Source organism: Lontra canadensis, unplaced genomic scaffold (assembly GCF_010015895.1).
Source record: "Lontra canadensis isolate GAN:19392208 unplaced genomic scaffold, GSC_riverotter_1.0 scaffold11, whole genome shotgun sequence".
Classification (NCBI taxonomy): domain Eukaryota; kingdom Metazoa; phylum Chordata; class Mammalia; order Carnivora; family Mustelidae; genus Lontra; species Lontra canadensis.
Window position 1 is genome coordinate 24,218,587 of NW_022631005.1, and position 26,058 is coordinate 24,244,644.

The 26,058-nt window shown below is 34.7% G+C and overlaps 1 protein-coding gene across 10 annotated transcripts in view; it reads right to left on the bottom strand.

The window, feature by feature from the left end:
* The window catches only part of R3HDM1 (R3H domain containing 1), a 209,860-nt gene that overhangs the window by 87,853 nt on the left and 95,949 nt on the right, over positions 1-26,058 (bottom strand). For 5 of the 10 annotated variants that reach the window (XM_032856157.1, XM_032856160.1, XM_032856156.1 and 2 more), the window contains 11 exons: positions 25,378-25,492; positions 24,221-24,299; positions 16,397-16,456; positions 16,173-16,313; positions 10,211-10,319; positions 10,024-10,119; positions 7,713-7,750; positions 7,580-7,630; positions 7,244-7,470; positions 4,495-4,749; positions 1,107-1,258 (listed from right to left, as the gene is read on the bottom strand). In XM_032856157.1, coding sequence (XP_032712048.1) covers positions 1,107-1,258; positions 4,495-4,749; positions 7,244-7,470; positions 7,580-7,630; positions 7,713-7,750; positions 10,024-10,119; positions 10,211-10,319; positions 16,173-16,313; positions 16,397-16,456; positions 24,221-24,299; positions 25,378-25,492 — 1,323 coding nt within the window. The remainder of the gene's footprint in view (positions 1-1,106; positions 1,259-4,494; positions 4,750-7,243; positions 7,471-7,579; positions 7,631-7,712; positions 7,751-10,023; positions 10,120-10,210; positions 10,320-16,172; positions 16,314-16,396; positions 16,457-24,220; positions 24,300-25,377; positions 25,493-26,058) is intronic. The other 5 variants (XM_032856162.1, XM_032856163.1, XM_032856165.1 and 2 more) reach the window with 3 other exon arrangements.

Below are 26,058 nucleotides of genomic sequence, written 5' to 3' on the forward strand. Positions count from 1 at the left end.
AGGACCAAACAAGGCAAGGCACAGAAGGCCAGGGAGAGAGTTTAATGTAGTCTAACGTGTACCTGAGCGTTTGTAATCAAATGGGGCTGCGAATGCGAAGCAGATATGGGACTGTTTGGAAACCGTTTTAGGCAACTTCCTCTGCATATATTTGTACTGCCTTAGAAGCACAGCAAAAACCTAGAAATCCTTCTACTTTATATAAACTGCCTTGCCTATTAGGAGTCTTAATTGCCAGAGGTATAATTATCTATAAAAGTATCAAAATATTTGATAATCTTATCAAACTGTTCATACATTCTTCACCCTTGGAATACAAACAATATAACTTGTGAGCAAAACTAATGAAATCTCTCCAGTTCAAGTTTCTCATCATACTTCTTTCATACATCATCAGAAAGTATTCTGCAAGTTCTCACCAGTGGAATATTTAGGTAGTCTAATAGGGAAAAAGAGGTACAACTAACTGTATAAACTGTCTTTGAGATGTTACACAACCTTTAAAATATAGGATAAAAGTAAAAGAGTTTACACTGGTATAATCAAGTTCCCCAAGGATGAATAACACACCTATAAGAGAAAAGCCAGAACATGAAAGCGTATGTGTCAACTCTAAACATGTATACGAATTCAAGACATTACTAAGAGTGCTTCTGCGAATTCTAATTTGGAATGTTTTTGCCTCTCTCTTTCATAGGGTAGGTGGGATGAAGGGTACCTTGTAGAACTTGAGCAACTCAACTCAGTCTTTTCTATCTTCTTAATCTGTTGAAACTTAGCACAACTTACTTTGCTCACTGGGATAATCTTAGTTTCGTTTTTATTCCTTTTATTCATTTCTTGCTATTGTAGAATGGGAGAACATACTCACCACACAGGCTCATAAGACACAAAATTTATTTCTTTCCAACATATATTCTGTATTTATTAGCTGAAAAATCCTGTGAAGTTAACCTCTCTTCCTTCAAGCAGGGAACGGGACATCACTGGTACAGAATATTAGAGTTCTAAAACATAGTTGGGCTACCCCAATTATAATTAGTGAGTTCGTCTTAAATATGCCAAAGCAGATGAACTTAGCATTATGTAATCATGGATATGTGCACCTGTGAGAAAATGTGATTAGCTGCTTGTTGTTGAGTTGGTGGGGGTGGCAGAGGTGGCTGTGGAGGTCCAGGCACTTGGGTTCTAACTGGTTGTTGAGTCATAGGAGGATTATACACAACTGGACTTCCATCTGGGTTTATGAAGGGCTGACCTGAAAAATTAAAAGAGGAAGGAAAAAAATACTTACGATAAAGATTGAACATAGGTCATTCCATGCACAATTTACAACAAATGTCTATAATCCTTATTCACAATCCTAGAGACCCAAGTTTCTGAAAATCAAAAGATTTTCTCATCAGGGGAGACAAGTCTGACCTTACATGAGATTATTTTAATACTCTTTATTTCTGTCACTTAGTGTAAATATGTAAAAATTATGCTGCAGCGTTTTACTATAGGGTTGCTGCTCTAAAACCTACTGAAGTTATTCATATTACGTAGTAGTTTTTGAAAAACTGAATCCTGAAACAGATCTTGCTCATGGGACCCAGATACAGGATTGCGGTCCTGCAGTGCTGTAGCACATTTCAGTTTTAAGAAGAAATTCTTGACTTCGGTATACTGGAATATTATTAATTAGCCTGTATTAGGTGGTGAGAAAGAGCTAATTTATAGACCACAATGCATATACTGGAGTAGTGAAATTAACACTGGATGAAAATTAAAAATGGTTGACAGCTTCAAATTTCAAATCATGGACTCGATCTATGGCAGAGTCCTTTAAAAAAAAAAAGATTTTATTTATTTATTTGACAGACAGAGATCACAAGCAGACAGAGAGGCAGGCAGAGAGAGAGAAGAGAGAGAGAGAGAGAGAGGAGGAAGCAGGCTCCCTGCTGAGCAGAGGGCCGGACGTGGGGCTCGATCCCAGGACCCTGGGACCATGACCTGAGCCCAAGGCAGAGGCTCTAACCCACTGAGCCACCCAGGCGCCCCTGGCAGAGTCCTTATTTTAAAAACTTCTAAAGTTGTAAATAAGTTTTGAATTCTAAAGAATTTTCTAAAATAATTTCTTAATTCCAGTGAGCTTGATTCTTAGGTTAAGAGAGAAAACTTAAATATTGATTTTGAGGCTTGTTGTTATGTTTACTAATTACTGGGGGGATATCCTAAGTGCCCAAGAAAATAAATTCTATTCTCTTTTATATACATATGTTCTAAACAACTTTTTTTAAATTATAGAAAGTAGTATTTTTATTGTGGGAAAATAACCAAAAAGTAGAGATCAAAAGAAAATAATCTTATAGTTATCAATTTAGATACTTTCTTCCACACTTTTTTCAATGCATATGTAAATAAATTCACAAAAATTAGTATTTTCCCTTATCCTATACATTATATTACTTAAAAAAAAACAAAAGAAGAGGACTGTGTGAAATACACTATGCTATATCCATTTAGAATGGGAGGAATATAGAAGAAAGTAAGAGATACTTGACTGAATAATAGTTTTAAAAATTGTTTTCATAATATCCTTTCTTCCATGGTAAATCCCCCTCCCCATTTTTTTTTTTTTTTTTTGAAACTTATGACATACAATAAAATAACTGTGGGGAGAGAAGAATATACTGCTCCACTGATAACCAGAGGAAAAGGGCCTTCAAATTCAAGTAATTTTCATCAGTTTCTTGATGATTTAGTTATATGAAAACAAGTCATGCTGGGTATTTATTGCTGTTTAAATAATTATGAAAAAAATGGTAGAGAAGATTTGGGTGGAAGCGTGTTTTAAAAGTAACTTAAGGGGGCGCCTGGGTGGCTTAGTGGGTTAAAGCCTTTACCTTCGGCTCAGGTCATGATCCCAGGGTCCTGGGATTGAGCCCCCTCCCCACCCCCATTGGACTCTCTGTTCAGCAGGGAGCCTGCTTCCTCCTCTCTCTCTGCCTGCCTCTCTGCCTACTTGTGATCTCTGTCAAATAAATAAATAAAATCTTAAAAAAAAAAAAAGCAACTTAAGGACTATCTGAAAAGTTGGATATGTTGTAATGCTGTTCTCAAAAAGCAGAGATCCACTTTCGGACACATTTAAAATTAAGACTACAATTCAATTTCAGGTTGATCAGTTGCTCACTCTTTGATTTCCTATTCAGTTGAGCCTTTCATATTATCAAAAACTCATTAACTAAGATGTTTTGAATGAAAAATAATAGTAAACAGTACATTAAGTCATCTTTCCTGCTTCAGGAAAATAAGAAGTTTAGTAATATAATAAATCTGAAGGATAAGAAGATAATGGTTATTAAGGAAAAACTGAATTTCTGAATAGTGAGTTATTCAATTCTTATAATAGAAATAATAGTTCCAACATTTGATCTTAAAAAAGAGATACCAAAAAATCTGAAGGTAATGAGTTCCAAGCCATGGTCTTCTCTACAATGAACAAAAGGAAAGGTTCAGGAGCACACTGAGACCCTGATACTCTCACCTGTACCTACCTTGCCCAACTACTACCATATTGATGTGACCACAACAGTTAGGTGTGAGAATTTCTAAGGAAGGTTATCAAATGACTTAGAAGATTGTTTTCATTATCTCACAAAATTATTGGGCTATAATACTGTGAATAGAGACCAAGACTTCATGTGAACTTTCAAAAGATCATGTTTTCTATATTTGCTCATATTGCATGCATAATGAAACGTATCATGACTGTAGTTTGAGTCTCTGAGGTTCAATTTCATTATCTGTAAATGAGGATTTCACTTACCTTATAGGTTATAATGATTATAAATAATGTATTTAAAGCCCCTAACACATTTACATAGCATATAGTAAATGCTGAATAAATGAGAATTATTACCTAACTGCAAGAATAGGTGTCTTCAATATTAATTCATAAAGACTACCTAATTCCTTTTTCTAATAATAATAATAATAATAATAATAATAATAATTCCCTTACCTTTTCCTCAGGAGAAAACAATTACCAAATTCAGAAGAACAATTACTTATAGGTTCTTCCTACTTCATTATATAATGAATAAGAGCTGTTTACTTTCTCCTTCTTCATGAAATGCATAATATTTTCCCCAGGATAATTTTTATTTTTTTTAAATCAGGTAAAGATCTTTCAATGGTGGTTATCTCATTTCTAGGAAATGAACTATGCTTTTTCTTTTTTTTTAAATTATGGTTAGGCCATTATTTGGCCTAAAAGATGACATCTGGATGCTACAAAGAGAAAAATGCTTTCTGATATAAATATGTCTTTCAACATTTTCCAGCAGAAATGTTTTATTAAAGTTCTAGGGAAAATGCTAATTACTCATGAAAAATAAAAAGCTGATAATACATATACAAAAAATACATTTAATAACACACATTCTTTAATTTTCAATTAACTCCTGCTATCTCAACTGAAATAAACACCTTTTTCTGGATACCAACCTGTTTGTGGGTTGATCAGAATACTGCCAGGTGGTATGCCTGCCGCTTCCAAGGGAAGCAAAAAGAAGCTAGTGCTAGGAGATGCGACTTGCCCATTTAGGCCACCATCAAAGGAAAGAGAGCTATGAGTGCTGACAGTTGGATAGACGACAGGTGCGCCATGAGAAGACTGGCTGAGAGCTGTACCTGGAAGAGGCTGCTGGATGTGAGAAAGAGAGCCCGTAGATGACCCTACACTACCAGAAGACTCAGAACCTAGGGAAGGAGTAATGAAAAATATGGATTTTTTAAACCTCATATAAAAGTGCAGGTTTTAAATATGTAACAATAAAATTCACATTGCATAACATGCGGTTACCACATAAAAGCATTGGGTATTTTGATTTACTGTATAATTTTACTTCCCCTCCCCATCATGAACAAGTTTAATACAGCAAAATGATCACATAAGTTGTCAGAGAAGTCATAGCCCAAGCATGCAACTTAAGCAAGTTTATAATACCATCAGCCACAGACAGCCACAGAAAGCACATTCCCCACATTCCCCAAAGCACAAGGTTATGTACATTTTACCACTTTAGATTAATATACAGATTATAATTTTCTCCCAGGAAAAAAAAACATAGCACAGCCAAATGCCCAAAACCTCTTATATCAGAAACCCCTTATCTATAAGAACACAGAAAGATTAATAGTGTAGGAGATAACAAAAATGATAAGTTCTCTATCAAGAGAAACAATTGTGAAGTTTCACTGCAGAATTCCATTTTAAGCTCATAATCATAATACTTTCCTATAATGTAAAGTCAACTTTCCATTTTTTATCATATCAAGGGACAAAGACAGCATGAAAAATAATCCAAGTACTAATATTAGCATCAGTTTAAAATTTATTTTTCACTCAATAAATTTGATAATTTATTTTTAGCTGTTTTCATTCCTGCAATCTTATTTCCTTTTCTATTACCCAGAGACTGAAAATGTCACTGACTTTCAGAATAATAGCTAAAAGTGGATAAGACAATCAAAGAAAGGAAAAGATTTTGAAAATGTATATAGTTAATTATGTTTTGAACAAGAGTTGACTCTGGAAGGGAGAATTAATCTTTAATGAATGAAATACACAAATATGTTTATGTGTGATACACTGCCTTCTGAAGGGTAACTTCTATTTTAAGTTGTGCCAAATGATTACTGATACAAACTCTATCAAAAATAATTTTTCCTGGGGCACCTGGGTGGCTCAGTGGGTTAAAGCCTCTGCCTTGGGCTCAGGTCATGATCCCAGGGTCCTGGGATTGAGCCCCGCATCAGGCTCTCTGCTCGGCAGGGAGCCTGCTTCCCACCCCCTCTCTCTGCCTGCCTCTCTGCCTACTTGTGATCTCTGTCTGTCAAATAAATAAATATTTAAAAATTTTTTTTCTTTCCTTGGGGCGCCTGGTTAGCCTCTGCCTTCAGCTCCGGTCACGGTCTCAGGGTCCTGGGATCGAGCCCCACAATGGGCTCCTTGCTCGGCAGGGAGCCTGCTTTCCCCTCTCCCTCTGCCTGCCTCTCTGCCTACTTGTAATCTCTATTTCTCTGTCAAATAAATAAATGAAGTTTTTAAAAAAATTTTTTTTCCCTATTAAAAGAGGTGATGTTTCTTTTCATCTCTGAAGATAATGTAAATTACAAATAGTACATGATCTTAAATGTTTAAATTCAGCAGTGTATGCCTGAGTGACATACTCAAAAATACAATAATTTTTTCTGTTGTGATGACTGAGTGGCCATTTTCGTAAATAAATGTGTATCTTGCATATGCATAATTTATATTAATAAAATTTACCTATCTCTAGCAATATTCTATCATATACACTAAGATATTTTTAATATCCATATTATGAGCTGAAAGGGTGACAAGGGCAATTCATAAGCCTGAATAATTTAAAGAACTGACTACAAATAAGGTTTAAAAAAAAATCCTTGGCTACCTTCAAATCTTTCCCTTTGATTGTTATCTGTACAATACCATATGTCTAGGTTAACCCAAATAGGCTAAAGATAGAGAGCCATTTTTGCTAACTTTCAATGCTTATTTAGGGATAAAAATAAAGATCTAGAAGGATTCTAAGAGAGATGTGAGCTTTTATAGTACTGAATGCAGTTGGTGAAGGTGAAGAGAAAAGGTATGAGCCTAAATGTAAGGCACTGTAAAAGCAAAGAAACTAAGAAACTGAGGATGTTACTAAAATTTTTACTCATTTACAGTAATTACATCACATTATTTTTCCTCAGTTTTAAAATTCCTCAGAAACTTCTTGACAATTTTATTGATTTTTTGAATAGCAAGGAAGGACTTTATCATGAAAAATGCAATGAATATTTGATAGCATTAGCTGAAAATACAATCAATGTTAAATAATCCTGGGTGAGAAACGAGGCCTTCCTATTATAAAGAAGCAATGAAGAATTTCCAACTACCTCTGGGGACTCAAGACGTGACATTTCACTGAACTAACTTGATTTAAGTTTATGTCACAACAGAGAATTTTTACTTTAACTGATGTTTGTAAATCTCTCTCCAACAGAGAATGAATCCTAATGTTGATACATATATTACCTCTTAAGTACTGCGGAGGTGCTCAATGCACTGCTGGTAAGAATTTTATGTTAGGATAATTGCAGAAGCCACAGGATAAATAAAGAGGTAAGACACCAACAGGGAAACTAATGTTTTGATTGCACAGTTCTAGACAAATATTTATACCTGTTTTTGAAAGCCTGCCTATGCTTTTGCTGCTCCCAGAACTATCACCTCTTGTCAGGACTGAGATTCCACTGAAGCTGCTGGCTTTGGTTACAGCAGGCTTGAAGTTTCGGAGAGAACTGTCAGAATCCGTGCTGCTCCAGGGTCGTGGTTCAGAATACTTCAGCTCATTCTCAGTGCTGCTTTGATGGCTATTTGTTGATCTCCCCGAAGCATCTTTATTAACTCTGCAATTTAGAAATACAACTTTGAGAAGCTAGTAGGAACAAAAGGGGAAAGAATAGAGAAGATAATGCTTTGATTTTTCAATACAGCATGAAAACATGCTTCCAATACCTAAATATCTGACGCCTCTGCTGGGTACTACTAGCGTCCTCGTCTTGGATTCTGTTGGCATTTTAATAAGACATTTTTATTTTTATTAGCATCAGTCAGATAGTTAACAAATGAATGTTAAAAATTCCCTCACCTTTTGTCAATAATATAATTCTCTTGGGAACACAGGGACTAGAAAGAAAGAATAGATATAAAAAGTTGAGCTTTTGTCAAATACATCATGCATCTGTAAACCAATGATGACAATCAAAATTTTATGTAATAATATTTAAAAAGCATCACTCACCCTGCCCACAAAATCCAAAATGGTGACAAGGATACACAATAAGTAATAATGAAATTATTTCTGGCTTGGAGGTACTATGCATTCTTTTAACAGATATACATCTTGAATCCATTCATTTTTGTGGTACAGATTAAATGGAAATTCAAATATTCTCTTCTAAGCAAATGAACCTATTTTCGTGATTATATATTAAAGGTATACACAAATCTGTAGGTTCTACCTTATTCACTCAACTAATACTTTGCTTAGCTGTGGTTTGGCTGTGGCTGTAGCAGTGAGTAAGGAGCTATACCACAATGCAGCTCATAGCCAAACTCTTCTAATGCTATCAACCTAGGTAAGGCAACCACCATTCTTCCTTGTATTATGATGACAGTCTTCCAACTAGTTTTCCAGCTACCAGCTTTTGCCCCTTTCATCCAGTTTAAGCAACAGAAGCCACAGCAGTCTTCCTAATATGTCAATCTGATCACACCTCTTCTCTCCTTAATAGCTCCCTGATGTTCTAGCACAGGGGATGGCAAACTATGGTCAGCCACCTGTTTTTGCAAATAAAGTTTTACTGGTACACAGCTATGCCCATTCATTTATGTATTTTCTAGGTCTGCTTTCATATTAGAAAGGCAGATGTGAGTTGTTGCAATAAAGACTGGATGGCTCTAAAAACCTAAAAAACTAATTATTTGGCTGTTTATAGAAAAAGTTTGCTGATTCCTGCTCTAACTAAAAGCCCAACAACCTTAACCAGCTTTCATGGTCACGTCATCTGCTTCCTGCTTATTTCTCTAAACTTTCCTCACTTCTTGTCACCTCCACTATAGTCCAGCTTCTCTGAATCTTTTCTCTGAATCTTTTAATTCCTTATCTGTCAAGTCCTCCTTTATCTCTGAGCCTCTGCTTGGAGGGTTCCTTTAGGTCTCCTCTTGGAACCCAACTCTCTCCCTCACGTCTCAGTTCTGGTTTGTGTTGCTTCTAAGCTGTATCCTTTATTTTACCTTCATGTCTCTACACATATCATATACCGTACTGTCATTACTTGGCTATTTATTGGGGCAGAGACTTCATAAACTAGAGAGAGAAATACATATAGGTTAGGCTCTGAGTGCAGCAGACCTGGGCTAAAATCTCAACTCTGTCATCGTCTATCTACACAATCTTTTGCTATTTCACTTAGCCCCTTAGAACCTCAGTTTCCTTATCTGTAAAAACCGAACAGTCATAGTATCTACCATATATAGGATTGTTTGGGGGGATAAATCATTTTAGCTGTTCATGGATATGTCCTCCAGGGCCAAATATAGCACATACTATTGGTGCTCAATAAGGTTTGCATGAATATTAACTGATAGTTTAGATTTTAATGTTACTCTTTATTTTTTTAATATTGAGGAAATTTTTATCTCTGGCAGTGTTAACACAAATTACCTGCATTCATATATCCTTGAATAATACCTAGTACTGTACAGAATGGACACTTAATAGACACTGGTAAAACCAAACTGAATCTCTTCTCAAATACATATATAAAATAATTAGCCACTGGAAAGATTTCTTTCATATAATCACTTAAAAATAGAAAACATACAGAATATAAAAATTAATTGGTTTAATTTGTTTTTTTTAAAAGTAGGTGTCACACCCAGTGTAGAGCCCAATGTGGGGCTTGAACTCACAACCCTGAGATCAATACCTGAGCCTAGATCAAGAGATTGACTCTTAACTGACAAAACTATCCAGGTGCTCCTAATTAGTTTTATTTTCGAAGAAACAAGTTACTTATTGAGGAAAGTCTACTACCGAGAAGAATTTAGAGTACATGATTTTGTAGACTATGACCAATGTTCTTAAAATCTCAAGTCTGTGAGAAGTATGGAAGAAAAAAAATTACACGAACTTTATACTCAGTCTGATATACTGCTCCTATAGTCTATTTGCATGCAACTTTTGAAATATTTATATAACTGCTGCAATATAGCATTTTATAAGTTATTAAATTATTGATACGAACAAGACAGACCTCAATATTCCTAACAAGTGACTTTATACTTAACAAATATGGTTACAAATAAATGATTAATAGATGATAGGAGGAATGAGTTCCTTTAATGCAAATTAACATATACCTAACAGTGAGATCTAAATCTAAGTCAGTACATACATCTTGGGAAAATATTCGGTCTCTAGCTCTCTGGTATTCCTCTTCCCTTTCTTCTATAGATTTGCTTCTTCTGTCATCTTTCAAACGTATTCTCATCTAAAGAAACAAGGACAATTAATTCTTGGGAAAATGACCTACTGGTGTTAATTCCTGCACCTGGAAAAAAGCTGCAATTGTCGCAGATTACCTGGTTATCATCTTTGTCAAAGCTGGAGTTATCTCTCTTGAGGATATATCGTTTCTGAAAATCTTCACCTTTATCATCCTTAATATGTTCATTGAATTTCTGATCAGGTCTAAAAAAAACCCCAAGGGAACAGAAGAGATAGTACACATTACTTACAGAAAAGTTAAATACAACATTTTATGTAAAGTAATCAAAGCAATAAAAAATTACCACTCACTAGTGCCACTAATAATTAATACTTGTGTTACCTCATTTACTCTTCATAATAATCTTATGAGAAAATATTAACTACTTTATGTTACGATTTAAAGGCCATTATGAAAAATACACTGTGGGCTCTGGAATCAGACTGCCTGGGTTCAAACATTCAGTTTTACCCCTTTAGTTGCTTCAGGATGTGCACAAGTTACTTAAACTTTCTGTTCCCTAGTTTCCTCATTTATAAATTGAATTATAGTATACCTACTTCACAGACTTGCTCTGAAAAGGAAATGAATAAATACGTGAACAGCAGTTAAAATAGTAAACACTCAATAGAAGTTTGTTATTTTAAATATTACTGAAAAAAGACAAAACAAAACAAAACTGAGGTTCCAATGGCTTAAGTAACTATCTAGGATTAAGGGCAAGTGTATGACTGAGCCACAGCTGGAGTGCTGGTACGTCAGACTCAAGGTCTATTTATCCTTTTGCACTGCCTCCTCTAAATCTAAGAAAAAATTCAAGGAAAAAGAAAAAGTATATGGTACTTCATCTTATGTTACACTCTTACAATACCTGGTTTGGTGTGACATAATTGAAAGTAATAATATATTCTGAAGTTTAATTACCTAAAACCTAACAGGCTCATTCAAAATGCTACCAAATTACCAAGAATTCTTAATTATAACAGGGTACATCTTTGTTTTACACTACTGGAAACAGGTTAAAAAAGAAACATTTCTTTTTTGGGGGGAAGTTAAAGTTATAACCTGAAAGAATAATTATGAAATCAAAACAATATATTAAATGGCTGATCGGTCTTTTCTCTATAGAAATGTTGTAAGTTCCAATGAGATCCAGAAGACAGACATAATAAGGTTATGATCTGTGGAAAATTAAAACTATGTAAAACTTCACTTTCTAAAATATACTATCAACTTCAACAATTTATTTAATATTCTTGTGACTTAGTAACATCCTATTTAAAATTGGAATTAGTCTTTTGAAATACATGATACATAAAAATATATTTGGAGGCACAAAGTCTAATTAAACTCGAGTAGATTTTTACATATAGTTTAAATATATATTATATAGTGGCATAATATATTGTGAACACCCTAAGTAAATTTCTAAACCAAATAAACCTAAGTAATGACATCTTCAGCAAATGTGATCATATATATGTCATTATATATAATAGTCAAGTAACTCTTTTGAATATTTAATGTAGTGAATTTTTAATAAAGCACTGTTTCTACATTCTGTTCAAATAATGCAAAAGGAGATTTAAAAATAAGAATTATCTAAGTAAGCTGAAGAAATCTGTATTTTAAAATATACTCAGATAAGTGAAACGAAGAGATCTCCACACAGAACTATAGACATAACTAGGAAGAACAATAAAAAGAGTAAAAACAATTTCATGACCAAAATGACAAGAAAAAGATTACTTTCTTTAGTAGGAGTGTGAAAGATTATTATCTATTAGTTCTGAAGATGGCAGTATATTGTTACTTCTGTCACGATTGCCCTGCTTAAGTTTATCAACTATTTCTGTAGCTGTTCGAAGTCATTTCTTATTGAAGAAGTCTATACTTGGATGAGAGATTCTCATTCCAATGTAAACTATAATGTTTAACCTAGGGCCTGGCAACTTTTCTAAGAGCAGCTGGATTCCCACACCAAATAGCATTGGCAGGCATTTCAGCTAACCTTAAGACTGTCTTACCTCTTTCTTTTATAGATGCCTGAAATTACTGCCCTGCAATCGCCAACTTCCCGCTCCAATGAGACACCCCAGTGGACACCGGGTTGTTGACATCCACAACACCACTGGTTCAAGGCTGGAGCGGGTAATTTGCCTATGAGGAAAAGGTAAGTTTGCATTTATTCAATGTGGAGCAGATCTCTAAGGTTTTCTGATTTACAACCTTCTTCATATTCCAGAAGATATAAAATAAGAATACAGTGTAACTTCAATGATCTGAATGTCCAGTTATAATTACACTACTGATCCATTTTTCTTTAAGTATATCATGAACATCTGTGTTTAGCTCAGCTTTTGATGACTTTGATTAAGAGAATCCTAAAGCTTTCTGACATCATTCATAGCATTCAAATAACCGAGGTTACACTGTATCGAAAACCTTAGAGAATCATCAGTCGAAATGTTAGACAAAATGCCTGCTAATGTACATGTGGTTGGGTATCCAGCAGCTCTGAGTATTGCTGAAAGGTACTGGTTAAATGAATTAGACTTCTATTCACCTTCATTTCAGGTCATATCTTATGGTTACTTGAGCTATGATATAATGAATTGGGAACAGACTAATTGATGAGGATATTTTTAAAAGAATAAGGGACAAGTAGAGGAAAACTAAATCAGATTCACATTTGCAGTAGGTAAAATATAATCTCTAAAGAAAGACAAGATCCTTTTCAAAGACCTCTATCTTCATTAATTTAATTGTAGGAACAAACATTTAAAACTACTAGCCTCCACCACTGTTATCTATTTAGTTGACACAATACTATATGAAAAGTAAGAAAACCAAGTTTGTTCCAGTAAACAATATGGCAGCTATAAGAGTAAAGGCCATTATAACAGAAGGGATATGAGTGAATTAAATACCACCATGCCAACAGAATGGTTCATAGATAAGACCCTAAGAGAAATATAGCTTCAAGAAAAGCATACAAATAATTAATTTTTAGCATTATCTATGTCATCAGAAGCTGACTGCTGCTCATTACCACAGACCCACTGCTGCCACATATAAAATTGATATATAAAATGCTTCAGATAGGCAGATTACCACCAAAGTATAAATATTAGCTGAACTAGTTGCTTTAGGATTAGTTTTACAAATAGGCAAAAAAAGGTGCTGTGTACAAAATTTTAGGTGCCTTTGATTGGGCCTTTTACTTCCAAATAGCTGCACTGATGATATAATTCAGTAATACTATAAAGCTATCACTTTTTTTTTCTTCTTTCTGAGCTTGTCTCGCTCTTCCTTCCTTCCTTCCTCTCTTTAATGTGTAATGTATTATTTGCCCGAGGGGTACAGGACTGTGAATAATCAGGCTTACACATTTCACAGCACTCACCAAGCCCATACCCGCTCCAGAGTCCATAACCCAACCACCCTATTTCTACCCCCTGACTCCCCAGGAACACTCAGTTTGCTTTGTGAGATTAAGATTCTCCTATGGTTTGTCTCCCTCCTAATCCCATCTTGTTTCATTTTTTCCTTCCCTACCCCCCACAACCTCCTGCTCTGCCTCTCAAATTCCTCATATCAGTGAGAGCATATGATAATTGTCTTTCTCTGACTGACTTATTTCGCTCAGCAAAATACCCTCTAGTTCTATCCATGTTGTTACAATTGGCAAGATTTCATTTCTTTTGATGGCTGCATAGTATTCCATTGTATATGCATATACCACCTCTTCTTTACCCATTCATCTGTTGACAGGCTTCTAGGTTCTTTCCATAGTTTAGCTATTGTGGACATTGCTGCTATAAACATTTGGGCGCATGTGCCCCTTCAGACCACTACGTTTGTATCTTTAGGGTAAATACCCAGTAGTGCGACTGCTGGGTCGTAGGGAACTCTATTTTCAACTTTTTGAGGAACCTCCATACTGTTCTTCACAGTGGCTGCACCAGCTTGCATTCCCACCAATAGTGTAGGAGGGTTCCCCATTCTCCGCATCCTCGCCAACATCTGTCGTTTCCTGATTTGTTAATTTTAGCCATTCTGACTGATGTGAGGTGGTACCTCATTGTGGTTTTGATTTATATTTCCCTAATCCTGAATGATGATGAGCACTTTTTCACGTGTCTGTTGGCCACATGTGTCTGTTGGCCAGCTGGATGTCTTCTTTGCATAAATGATTGCTCACGTCTTCCACCCATTTCTGTTTTGTTTTGTTTTTTTAAAGATATTTTTTATTTATTTGACAGAGACAGAGAGATAGAGTGGAAACACAAGCAGGGGGGAGTAGGAGTGGGAGAAGTAGACTCCCCGCTGAGCAGGGAGCCTGATGGGGGAATCAATCCCAGGACCCTGGGATCATGACCTGAGACGAAGGCAGATGCTTAATGACTGAGCCACCCAGGCGCCCTCTTCCGCCCATTTCTTGATTGGATTACTTGTTCTTTGGGTGTTGAGTTTTTTTTTAATTTTTAATTTTTTTATTAACATATAATGTATTATTAACCCAGGGGTACAGGTCTGTGAATCGCCAGGTTTACACACTTCACAGCACTCACCATAGCACGTACCTTCCCCAATGAGTTTGATAAGTTCTTTTATAGATTTTGGATACTAGCCCTTTATCTGATATGTCATTTGCAAATATCTTCTCCCATTCTGTCAGTTGTCTTTTGGTTTTGTTGACTGTTCCCTTTGCTGTGCTAAAGCTTTTGATTTTGATGCAGTCCCAGTAGTTCATTTTTGCCCTTGCTTCCCTTGCCTTTGGAGATCTTTCTATGAAGAATTTGCTGCGGATGAGGTTGAAGAGGGTGCTGTCTGTGTCCTCAAGGATTTTGATGGATTCCTGTCTCACATTAAGGTCTTTCATACATTTTGAGTCTATTTTTGTGTGTGGTATAAGGAAATGGTCCAGTTTCATTCTTTTGCATGTGGCTGTCCAATGTTTCCCTCAAGGATTTTGATGGGATTCCTGATTCACATTGAGGTCTTTCATCCATTTTGAGTCTATTTTTGTGTGTGGTGTAAGGAAATGGTCCAGTTTCATTCTTCTGCATGTGGCCGTCCGATTTTCCCAACACCATTTGATGAAGAGACTTTTTTCCACTGGACATTCTTTCTGACTTTGTCGAAGATTAGTTGACCATAGAGTTGAGGGTCTATTTCTGGGCTATCTTGTTCCATTGATCTATGTGTTTTTGTGCCAGTACCATACTGTCTTGATAATTACAGCTTTGTAATAGAGCTTGAAGTCTGGAATTGTGATGCCACCAACTTTGGCTTTCTTTTTCAAAATTCCTCTGGCTATTCAGAATCTTTTCTGGTTCAATATAAATTTTAGGATTATTTGTTCCATTTCTTTGAAAAAAAAATGAATGGTATTTTGATAGGGATTGCGTTAAATGTGTAGATTGATAAAACTATCACTTTTTAAAACAAATGGGTGCTCTTAAAAACTTTTCCTCAGTCAATTAAACATAGCGCAGGAGGGGGATACTACATTATGGATAATACTATATTAACCAACAGTACCAGCTTCTTGAGATTTGTAGGATTAAAGAAGCAAAACCAAAGGTTGAAAAGATGGTAAAATGATGGGATTAATTGAATGTGAGGGTGTCAAAATCTGCCTTAAAAAAAAATTTTTTTTTTACACTATGTTAACTGACTTGAATTAAAAAAACAAAACAAAACAAGTAAAACCCCCTCAAATTTGCCTAAGACTGGCCACAGCTATCTAAAATACATTAACTAAAAAATCCAAGTGAATGTTTTTCAAATATCAGTGATATGGCTTCTGAAGTTTGGTTTTGCTTTTTAAACCAGTCCTCATAGATCTGCTTTATTTTAGTCTAGACTGGTTCATTTTGTATCTAGTACACTAAAAGACATTTTAGTATTTTTTGGCCCTATCACATAAGGTTACTATAATATTTAATTAGGCTGCTAAAATGTGGAAAACTTCAGATGAAAGGTGCTGTTGAAAGATAAAGTATGGTCACATATGTACTTAACAAATGCCTACATTTGTTGATACTTACATTCTTGTATTACTAGTTTTGTTTACTATGACAGACTTCCCACTCTGATCAACATTGTGGTCTAATCCAAAGTAAGCGGCTACTCTGTGTAATAGCATCCTATGGTAAGATGTCATTGGGGGAAATTTTTTACGTGGAGATCTAGAAGTAGAAGAAAAACTAGTTTAGTAAATCAAGGAGCACCATGGTGACAATTTGTTTTCTTGTTAAATGTCAGGACTTACTCATTATTACCAATGAAATCTAATATTTCTTGTTCCAATTTCAACAGCATCATTCTGTCCCTGAAACAAAATATGAAGACTCTTAAATATAAAACTTAACATTGAAATAATCATAAACACTGAATTACTGACTAAATTTTTCCCTAAAAACTGCACTTTGAGGACTATCACAAACTTGATGCCAGAATATACACGTGACTTCTAAAAAAGTAATGTTTAGATAAGATAAAAGATGACTTTTTTTAGTTTAATTTTTTTTAATGGAAAATTTCATACATACACAACTGTAGGGAGAACTGTGTAATGAATCTCAATGTAGCTTTTACTCAACTCTAACAATTACCAAACATGTGGCCATACTTAAAACAGATACATTGGAGTCTGTTCTGTAGATATATGGATAATAAGAGCATATTAATCTTTACTTCCTTAATAAAGCTGAGAAATAGCAGGAACACAGGCATCTTTAGTCAGGCTCATGACTTTGTTATCCTCAACTCTATAGAAACAGTACTCTAAAGAAAATGCAATGCCAGTAACAACAGGAATACTCCTATGGGAATCTGATGCTAGTATACAGATGGAATTATGGCAGAGAAGTATGAAATACATTACTAATTCTAACTCAGAAGGAGAAGCCTTTTCAAATCACCAGATGAACCTGTATTATACATTTTTAAGACTTTGGAAACTTTTGCCATAAAAATAAAAATGAACCCAAGACTTTCAATATGAAAAATAAATAAGGACTCTAGGGAAAACTGGCATGTGCTTCTTTAGAACACTAGGGTCCTATTTAATGTGCATATGCTGTAACGAATATTAACAGTATCACTACTCCCCGAAGGACCTCCTTGCTCACATACTAAGGACATGGCTCAAAGCAGTATTCTTGGGATCACTGGAAATTTCATGTGCATGTGAAACAAACAAACACTCTGAGAATTTTCAAACTAGAAGTAGCTTTACAGATCATTCAGTTCTGTCCCTCAATTTTTAGAGATCAAGAAAACTAGGCCAAAGGTTAATGTTTCCCTCTCAAATAAACAATACAGAGTAGAATCCTCTAATAGGACAGAGGATCTGGTGCTTTTGCTCAAGCTGCTTGAAAGTCTATACTATACGTCAGCACTGAGTTTGACCTTCTCTCTAGATTGCAAAGAAGTCTCATAAAACCAAGTAATATTTGACACATATATATATAATAAATATTTAACATTAGTTGAAAACTGAAGAGAAAATATGCCTACCTGGTGACTTTAAATCCAAAGCTGAAAACATGATTACATTTTAACACGAATTCTAGCAACATTCAATTCTGCCCCAAGCCTGGTTCACCATTAGTACTCCTCATCTCAGTAAGCGGCACTATCTTTCACCCAGTATACTGTACTAGAAGCATCTGTGGCCTGCTATAATCCTTTTTCTAACCCTCCTATGCAGTTAATTAGTACTGCAACTTTTATCAACCTTCTATTTTTTCTACTGTTTCTCACTGCTGCTAACCTGGATCCAAGCAAGCAGGATCTCTGGCTTTACTACTAGAACCATAGTCTATTGTTTCTCTCTGTCTTCCCTCATTCCCGCCTTATCTATTCTACCTGAACATTCATAACATCTTCTAAAAACACACGTGTGACCACATGTTACTGCCTTGGTTAAATATTTATGATAGGCTTCCCACTGCTCTTAGGTTAGAAATAAGCATCTGTAATGGGGCCTACATTCGTCTACCTCTTCAGCCTCATCTTCTGTCTCTTAATCACAAAACTGTTATCATTTGGCTTATCTCTGTGCTTGCCAGGCTCCTTCCTGTCTCTGGTTACTTGAACATGCTGTTTCCTTTGCCTAGAACAACTTCCTATATTCTTTCTTAGAAACTATTTCTTTCACACTTTTCTTTAAAAGCACTTATCAGAATTATCATTGTATTCTTATTTGGACTATATAGAGGAGCTCAACAAATGTATCTGCATGGAATCTGTTAATCAAATTATAAAGTCTTTTGATATAAAAGACTCATAAAGACTTTTAAAATTTTTTAGGGAGGTTGGGAAGTTTTTAATTCAGAAGGCTCCCCCCACAAAAGGACTTATTTATGTAACTGTAAGATCCTCTTTTCATCTAACCTTTTGAGTACAATGTGTATTGAGATGAAATAATTCTAACTTTTCTGATGTAGTTTATATAGTTATTTTTTAAAAAAGAAAGGAATCGGAGGCAGGCAATTTATTAAGCATTCATGAAATAATACTTTCAAGTTGGTCTTCTGTTTCACAGGTAAATGCAAACATGTAATAAAGGTAGTAGATTAATCACTAATAAAGCTAATATGGAGGTGAAAACACATTAAGTGGTAAAATAAATTATATCTATAAAAATCAGGCAAGGGATACACAAATAAAAGGATTTAAAATGTGGTATCATATACATAAAACATGGGGGAAGGAAGTAAAAATTTAGTGCTTTAACGTGTTCAAACTTAAGCGACCAACAACTTCATACAGACTGCTGTAACATGTTATATATGAATAGAATAGTAACCACAAATCAAAAACCTACAATAGATGCACACAAAAAAAGAGAAAGGACTCCAAGTATAACACTGAAGAAACTTATCAAACCACAATGGAAGAGAGCCAAGAGAAGAAGAAAAGAACAGAGAACTATAAAACAACCAGAAAACAAGTAACAAAATGGCTAAAACTACATACTTAACAATAATTACTTTAAATGTAATGTAAATGGACTAAATGCTTCAATCAAAAGACATAGGGTGAATGAATGGATTAAAAAAACATGATCCATGTATATGCTGTCTCTAAGAGACTAATTTCAGACCTAAAGACACAGGCGGATTGAAAGTGAAGGGATGTAAAAACATTTACCATGCAAATGAAGTGAGGAGGGGGAAGGTGTTAGAGTGGGGGGAAGGGGGAGGGGAAGCCAAGTTAGGAATACTTGTACCAGACAAGATAGGAAAAAAAATGGTTTCCTGTTTTTGAACAGTGGGCAAAAGATCTGTGAAAGCTTCTGCAGGGAATATATTGCCACTGAAAAGAAACTTCTGTTGTCTCCAGGAAAGAAAAAATTCTAACAATTTTACTAGCCACTAATAAAAATTCAGGCTTTTATTTTTCTCTCACAGGTAGATCTATGGGCTGCAGAGGATTTTTTTTACCTTATCTGGACCATGTACTATTTAAACCAAGCCTCCCTGTTTAGTTTACTAAACTCTTAGTTACTAAGAAGTATGACTTATTAGAAAAATAAGGCTGGCAATCTTCCTAAGTTCTTAAGATTTACATCTCCAGCCTTTTATCCACTATAGCTTAGTACATGCTTCCTGTAATATGTAATCAAGGTCAGATATTTTTGTAACGATTTTAAGTTAAAAATTAATAACCTTTCGAGAAGCAGTGCATATAGGATTCAAACTAATAGGTCCACAAATTACTCATCCTAAGGCATAAGGTTTAGCACATGAACCTCAAAGTGGGCATAGTTATTGAAATTATTGTATAGTCTTTTAAAGGGAACCAATGTATGCTGTCTATTATTTAAAAAATAAGAAGAATAGGGATCTCAAACCAATCAATAAGCTATTACCTAAAGTGAAAATGAAGGGGCACCAGTTTTTTACTTATTAAGTATTCTAGCCATTTTACTAGAAACAACTTTAGAGAAACTGTACATAGCTGGTATACTAGTGGCAAATAAAAAAACCAGAAAACAATAATGCTTCTATATGACCACCCCTTTCCCAATATTCCATATGAGCCTGGCCAAACATTTGCAACAGATAAGAAATAAAACAAATATTACTTCCAATAAAAGCAATTTTAGAAATTAAAGTAGAACTATTATATGATATTCTCCAGAGCAAATCAAATTACTTTTAAAATGTCCCTTCTCAGGATTAATCCAAAAGTTTCTCCCCTTTATTAGTTATATAACACAGTTGCCTATATTATACCTATTTCTTCACTACATGTGGAATTTACACAAAATGGGTATAAAATAAATACAAAAATAGGAAGAAGATTATGTCACTGAATATAATTTCTATCAAAATCAACTTTAGGTTCTTAGTTTCTAATTCAGCAATGACTAGTTAGCGGAGCCTCTGCAAATATTTTTTGCAATAAGAATTCCAGATAAATTAGTTTACATTGGGAGCTAAGTTTATTTATTTGGTTGAGAATAAGCTAAAAATTTTCTCAAGAAAAATTTTGAAATGAAATGTTGACTGAATTTTTATATTACTAAAAATAAAACTGCTTAAAATCTAGAACTCTGAGCAATAATGAATCTTGAAAGTTTTAGTGGAAACTTGCAATATTTACTACTACTTCTGTACCATGTATATCTGGCAATTAATTGTGTGTTTCGCTGAGAGAACACTGAGTCATTAAGTAAATCTTATTTCTCACAAAATTTAACATTCGCTCCAACTTTCTAAATCACATCGACATTAGTAATAACTTATACACCAGCCATTACATGAATTATTCACTTATATGTTTATTTAAATATAAATGCATACACAGAAAAAAAAGGTACTGATACATGCTACAACATGGATGAAACTTGAAAATATTATGTTGAGTGAATGAAGCCAGTCCATGAAGACCACATACACATAATTTCATTCATATAAGATATTCAAAACAGGAAAATCTATAGAAATATAAAGTAGATTAGAGCTCAGAGCATAGGAAGGTGAGAGCTAAAGAATAGAGGGTTTCTTTCTAGAATGATGAAAAATTCTAAAATTGACTGTAGTGATGGCTGTAACCTATCTGTGGGTTTAATAAAGCCATTAACTTGTACATTTAAAGATAACTTTAAAACTTTCGCATTTGTAAAAGATAAGAGAATTGTAAATAGAAAAATATTTGGGAATGGATAAAAATAGATCTCTAATTGTTGTCCTTACTGAGGTCTCTCCTACAGGTTAAAAGAAAAATTCTGCCTTTCTAGCATCCTATTTTGTTTTATGGAAATTAGCTATGTGTTTTCTACCTTCTCCCTTATTCCTCAATGCACTGAGTTCTGGTTTCTACCATTCCACCCCAAATGAAACAATTTATTAAAAGAGTCAGCAATTTCCTAATCTCTCAACCTAATGAGCAGATCCCTGTGTTACTTTATCTTTCATGAAACAGCTCCTGGCTTCTGACCCCCGGGCTACCCCCTGTTTTTTTGTTTTGTTTTGAGAAAGAGAGAGAAGGTGAGGTAGGGCCAGGGAGAGGGAATGACAGGAGAGGGAGAAAGAATGAGAGAGAGGGAATCTCAAGCAGGCTCCATACCCAGTGTGGAGCCCTATGAGGGGCTCAATCTCATGACCTTGAGATCATGACCTGAACAGAAATCAAGAGTCAGATGCTAAACTGACTGAGCCATATAGGCCGCCATGCCCTGCCCCAGCTAACCAAGACAAATGGTCTCATGATTGTTCCACTTTTAAGACTTAGTCTATCTACATTTTCTATGCTGTCTTTCCACAGAATTTTGTCCTTGTCATTTACTCTATCTCTCAGAGCAAACACATCATCCTCAAGCTTCGTTTCTAGTAGTGACCCCGAATCCATTACTTGATTCAGGCTTATTTACTTGAAAACCAGAGCTCTTTAATTTTGGACAGATCTTATCTCCTGAGTTTTCCATCAGGTACCTCAAACTATACTTATTTATAAAATAACAGAACATGCCCTATTCCATTCAGGCCTGTTCCTTACTCACTTTCTCAGTTAATGGGACTGTCAGCCTAGCCAGAAACCTAGAATCTATTCTGTTCTACTGTATCACACCATCACTATGGTACTTCCTAAATATCTTCGAACATGTCCTTCCCTTTCTATTCTTCCCTATGGTCTCCTAGCCACAATCCTTGTTTATGGTATTGGCCCCTCAGTGCCAAAGTAATCTTTCTAAAATGCACGAATGATTATATCATTACTCTATTCAAAATCCATTAATTATTCCTCAACTTATCATGTCATATTCAATACTTCTTAAATGGTACGCTATTGGCGTTTCAAGGAAGACTATTTTTCACTGTTCGTTACTGTCTTAAAGATCTTTTTGGCATCATCCCTGGCTTCCTAGTAGCACTCCACACTCACCACCCCAGAATGCTGGTACAATCTTAGGTCAAGGACAAATAGAAATGGGTTGTTTTCATACCCAACCGTTCATAGAAAGGTTTTTTTCATACCCAACCAACACCTTCCCTATCACTTTCTAAAATTACTTGCCACATGCCTCCCTGCTGGAGCCAGAATGTACAACCTCACACAGTAGTGCATGAGAGAGGAAGTAAACCACCGTGTCTTGTCGATGCACGTGTATCTATCTAGAATGCCTTTCTCATTTCTCCATATGGACAGCTTCTACTTAAAGCACTGTGAATCCAAGACTCAGCTCAGGCATATATTTTCAGTGAAGCCTTCCCATAACCTTTCAAAAAGAGGTTGAGGCCTCCTCCTTGGATTTTTACAAAACTCCAAAAACCTCTTTTACAACATCAATTCTATTTAATTTTTTAAAAAAGATTTTATGTATTTATTTGACAGAGATGAGACAGAGAGAGAGAGAGAGAGAGCAAGCGCACAAGCAGTCGGAGTAGCAGGCGGAGGGAGGCAGAAGCAGGCTCCCACACATCAATTCTATTTTAATTATATATCATGCGTCTTTTTCTAGCTCAGAGATGGTGAATACTTTAGGGTAGAGACTGTATCTTCTTTTTATCTACAATGTTGTTAGCACAATGTTTAGAACATGACAGATGCTCAGTAAATGCCTGTTCAATGAACTAAGGAATTAATTGTTCTATTGTGACCACTAAGAAATAAACTTGAACTGAAGAAAAAAAATAAGTCATGTGGACTTGTCATATCTTCCTTCTCACTCCATACTATGTACTCCTTCAGCCCTTTTTCCAAGGAGACCACTTTTCATTTTGGTGGTTCTCTTTTTGGCATTTATGTTAAATGTAAAATAGAAAACCAAGATGATACTGACTACAATAAATCTTGAATGAAAATAAAGCTTATGTTAAATCATGACATAAGTCTCAGGGAGAATAAAGAGAGTTATTCCTGTTCTCCTCCTTGTGCATATACCCAAAGAAACTGTTTCATTTTCATTTTAGTGTATGTTAAAGAACTATTACTTTGGGAAGCTAACATCTGGAGGAGGGGTTCTCAAACTTGGAATCTTCTATCCCATGAACGTATTTGTTAGATTTTTTGTAGATAAGCCTTTTTGTGGGGAGAATGCCACAAAGGGGTCAATGACCCGCCAGAAAGTTAGAGTCTATTTATTAGTACCCTGGCAACACAAAGGGTTTCACAGTGACCCACATAAGTACCTTAAAAATCTATGAGTTGAAAGTGAATACGTAAGAAGGAACAAAAATTCTGCCTTTAGCTATATTAAAAAACTGACTATAAATGGATATGCCAGGCTCTTATGTGGTTGAGAGTATTATTATGAGGGAAGTTTTTTCTTCTTCTTTTCCATGATTCATGATTACCTCTCTACCTCAATTAAGAGCCAAAATATCTTGGTGATTCTGTATTTCTAAAAATTCCTATAAAAAGGATGAATTATTTTTATATCATGGGACATGAATAATGCAAAGAACTATTTATACATGTGCATATAGTAGACCAACATCTTAGCCCTAAGGAACTAAAATGTTTCTGGTGTACTTCAAACACTGCAATCTTATTCTAACATTCTAACTCTGAAATGAAAACAAACATAGCAAAATTATGGTACTCTAAGCAATGTAAACCTTATAAATTTAATTTTTACCTGGGATTGTTTTTTAATGTATTTACTAAAAATTCATGTAGATCTATGCCAGTTGAATCAGTGTATTCTTGACTGGAATCTAAAAAACAACAACACAAAAACCCAGTATAAAGCTGTTTGAAAACAAATCCCTTTCTCTTTCACACATGATGCATATCTTAAATAAAATGAGATGCCCCACACGGGAAAAAAATTGACAAATTAGGAAAAGGGAATTTATGATGAACTCTGATGACCACAAGCTTTCAACTCCCATAAAATAAACATAACATCGATTTATATAACTGCATGTACATGCATGTTCTTAAAATTTTTTCTCACATGTGTCAGTTTTCTCTAAATTCTTTTTAAGACCCTTTTATATACACACAATTCTCATGACTAAAAATGCCTCCTTGAGTGAAAAATTAGAATGAGTTAAATAATCATCTACTTTTAGTGCAATTAAGACAGCTTAGTTCAGTTATGAATTTAAGTAGAGACAATAATTTGGAGGTAGGTAGAAATTCTAGTTCTGAAAGAATATTCAATTAGATTTGATCAGGTCTATCACCAAAGGCTTGCTTTCAAAATAGTTTTCCAGACTATGCATGCATAATTTTGCACATTTACCTTTTCCCCTAAATGTAATATACTTATGTTGTTTATAACACCGGCCAATGTAACTAAGTTTATAAATCAAAGAAGCATTTTTACTGACTTGCAATGCCAGATGATGGTGGAGTTCCTTGAAACGGATTATGAAAGATAAACATTCTGGATTTCCAAGAATATTCTTACTGGATACTGAATATTTTGGCATCAGCTCGTTGTAGCATAAAGAATTAAAAAGCAATATTATTTTTAGTGGAATCAAGTATGCAAATTACAGTGATTCCAGTATTTCATTATGAGAGACCAATAAGAGGTCAAGAACAGTTAGCTGCCTCAGTGATTCTGGCCTATGTTGCAGTTTTTTGGCTGAAGCATCTTACTAATGTCCAGATTTGTGTTATGTCATTTTGCCCAGATGAGCAAATATTCTATCATCCCTTCGGTCTGTTCTGTTAGCATTTTTACAGCAGATATACTATTTTTAATTTTTCTGGGGGTAAAGGATGGCATTATTGATGTTAAAATTAAAATTTTGTTTGAAAACACAGAAATAAATTGCAAACCTCTTGATAACATTTTTCTGGGCAACTTATCACTGGCTTTTTCTTTTTCTGCTTCATCTTTTGAGGGCTTCTCCTCTTTTTCAAATGATTGTGTTAACTGGATCTGAATTTTCTCCTGTTGGAAGGCAAAATCGGTTATAAATGAAAATATAAAGCAATTTAGTTAATACCACATTTTTATTTTTTGAGTAACACAAAACCGTACAGAGGAGGAAAGGGACAAAGATTTTTATGCTATTCAATTAGATTTTTCAAAATGGAATACAACTTAATATTTTTATCACTTTTATCTAAGTCTTGATAGAATATGTTGAAATTAATGTTTGAGTTGAATATATCAATTGAAACATATCCTCTAAATTAGAGAGTTTTCCATATTACTCAGAAAAGAGCTACTTGTGAAACCTCTAGAGGATCAGAAGCAAGGTCTTCTTAACCTATTTTTGTACTGGAGAAGCCACAGCCAAACAAAAGAATAATAATTATCATTGGCCAAACAAAAGAATAATAATTATCATCAATCATGATGACAGGAATAACTGACAATCCAATACCTAAAAAATAATTTTTTCAGTATCCATTATAATCTCATATTCCTCCATTCTCTTGCCATATAAATATATAAGTAAAACTTTCTAAAACCAAATCCACAAAACTGATTAAGTTTATGATTTATACATT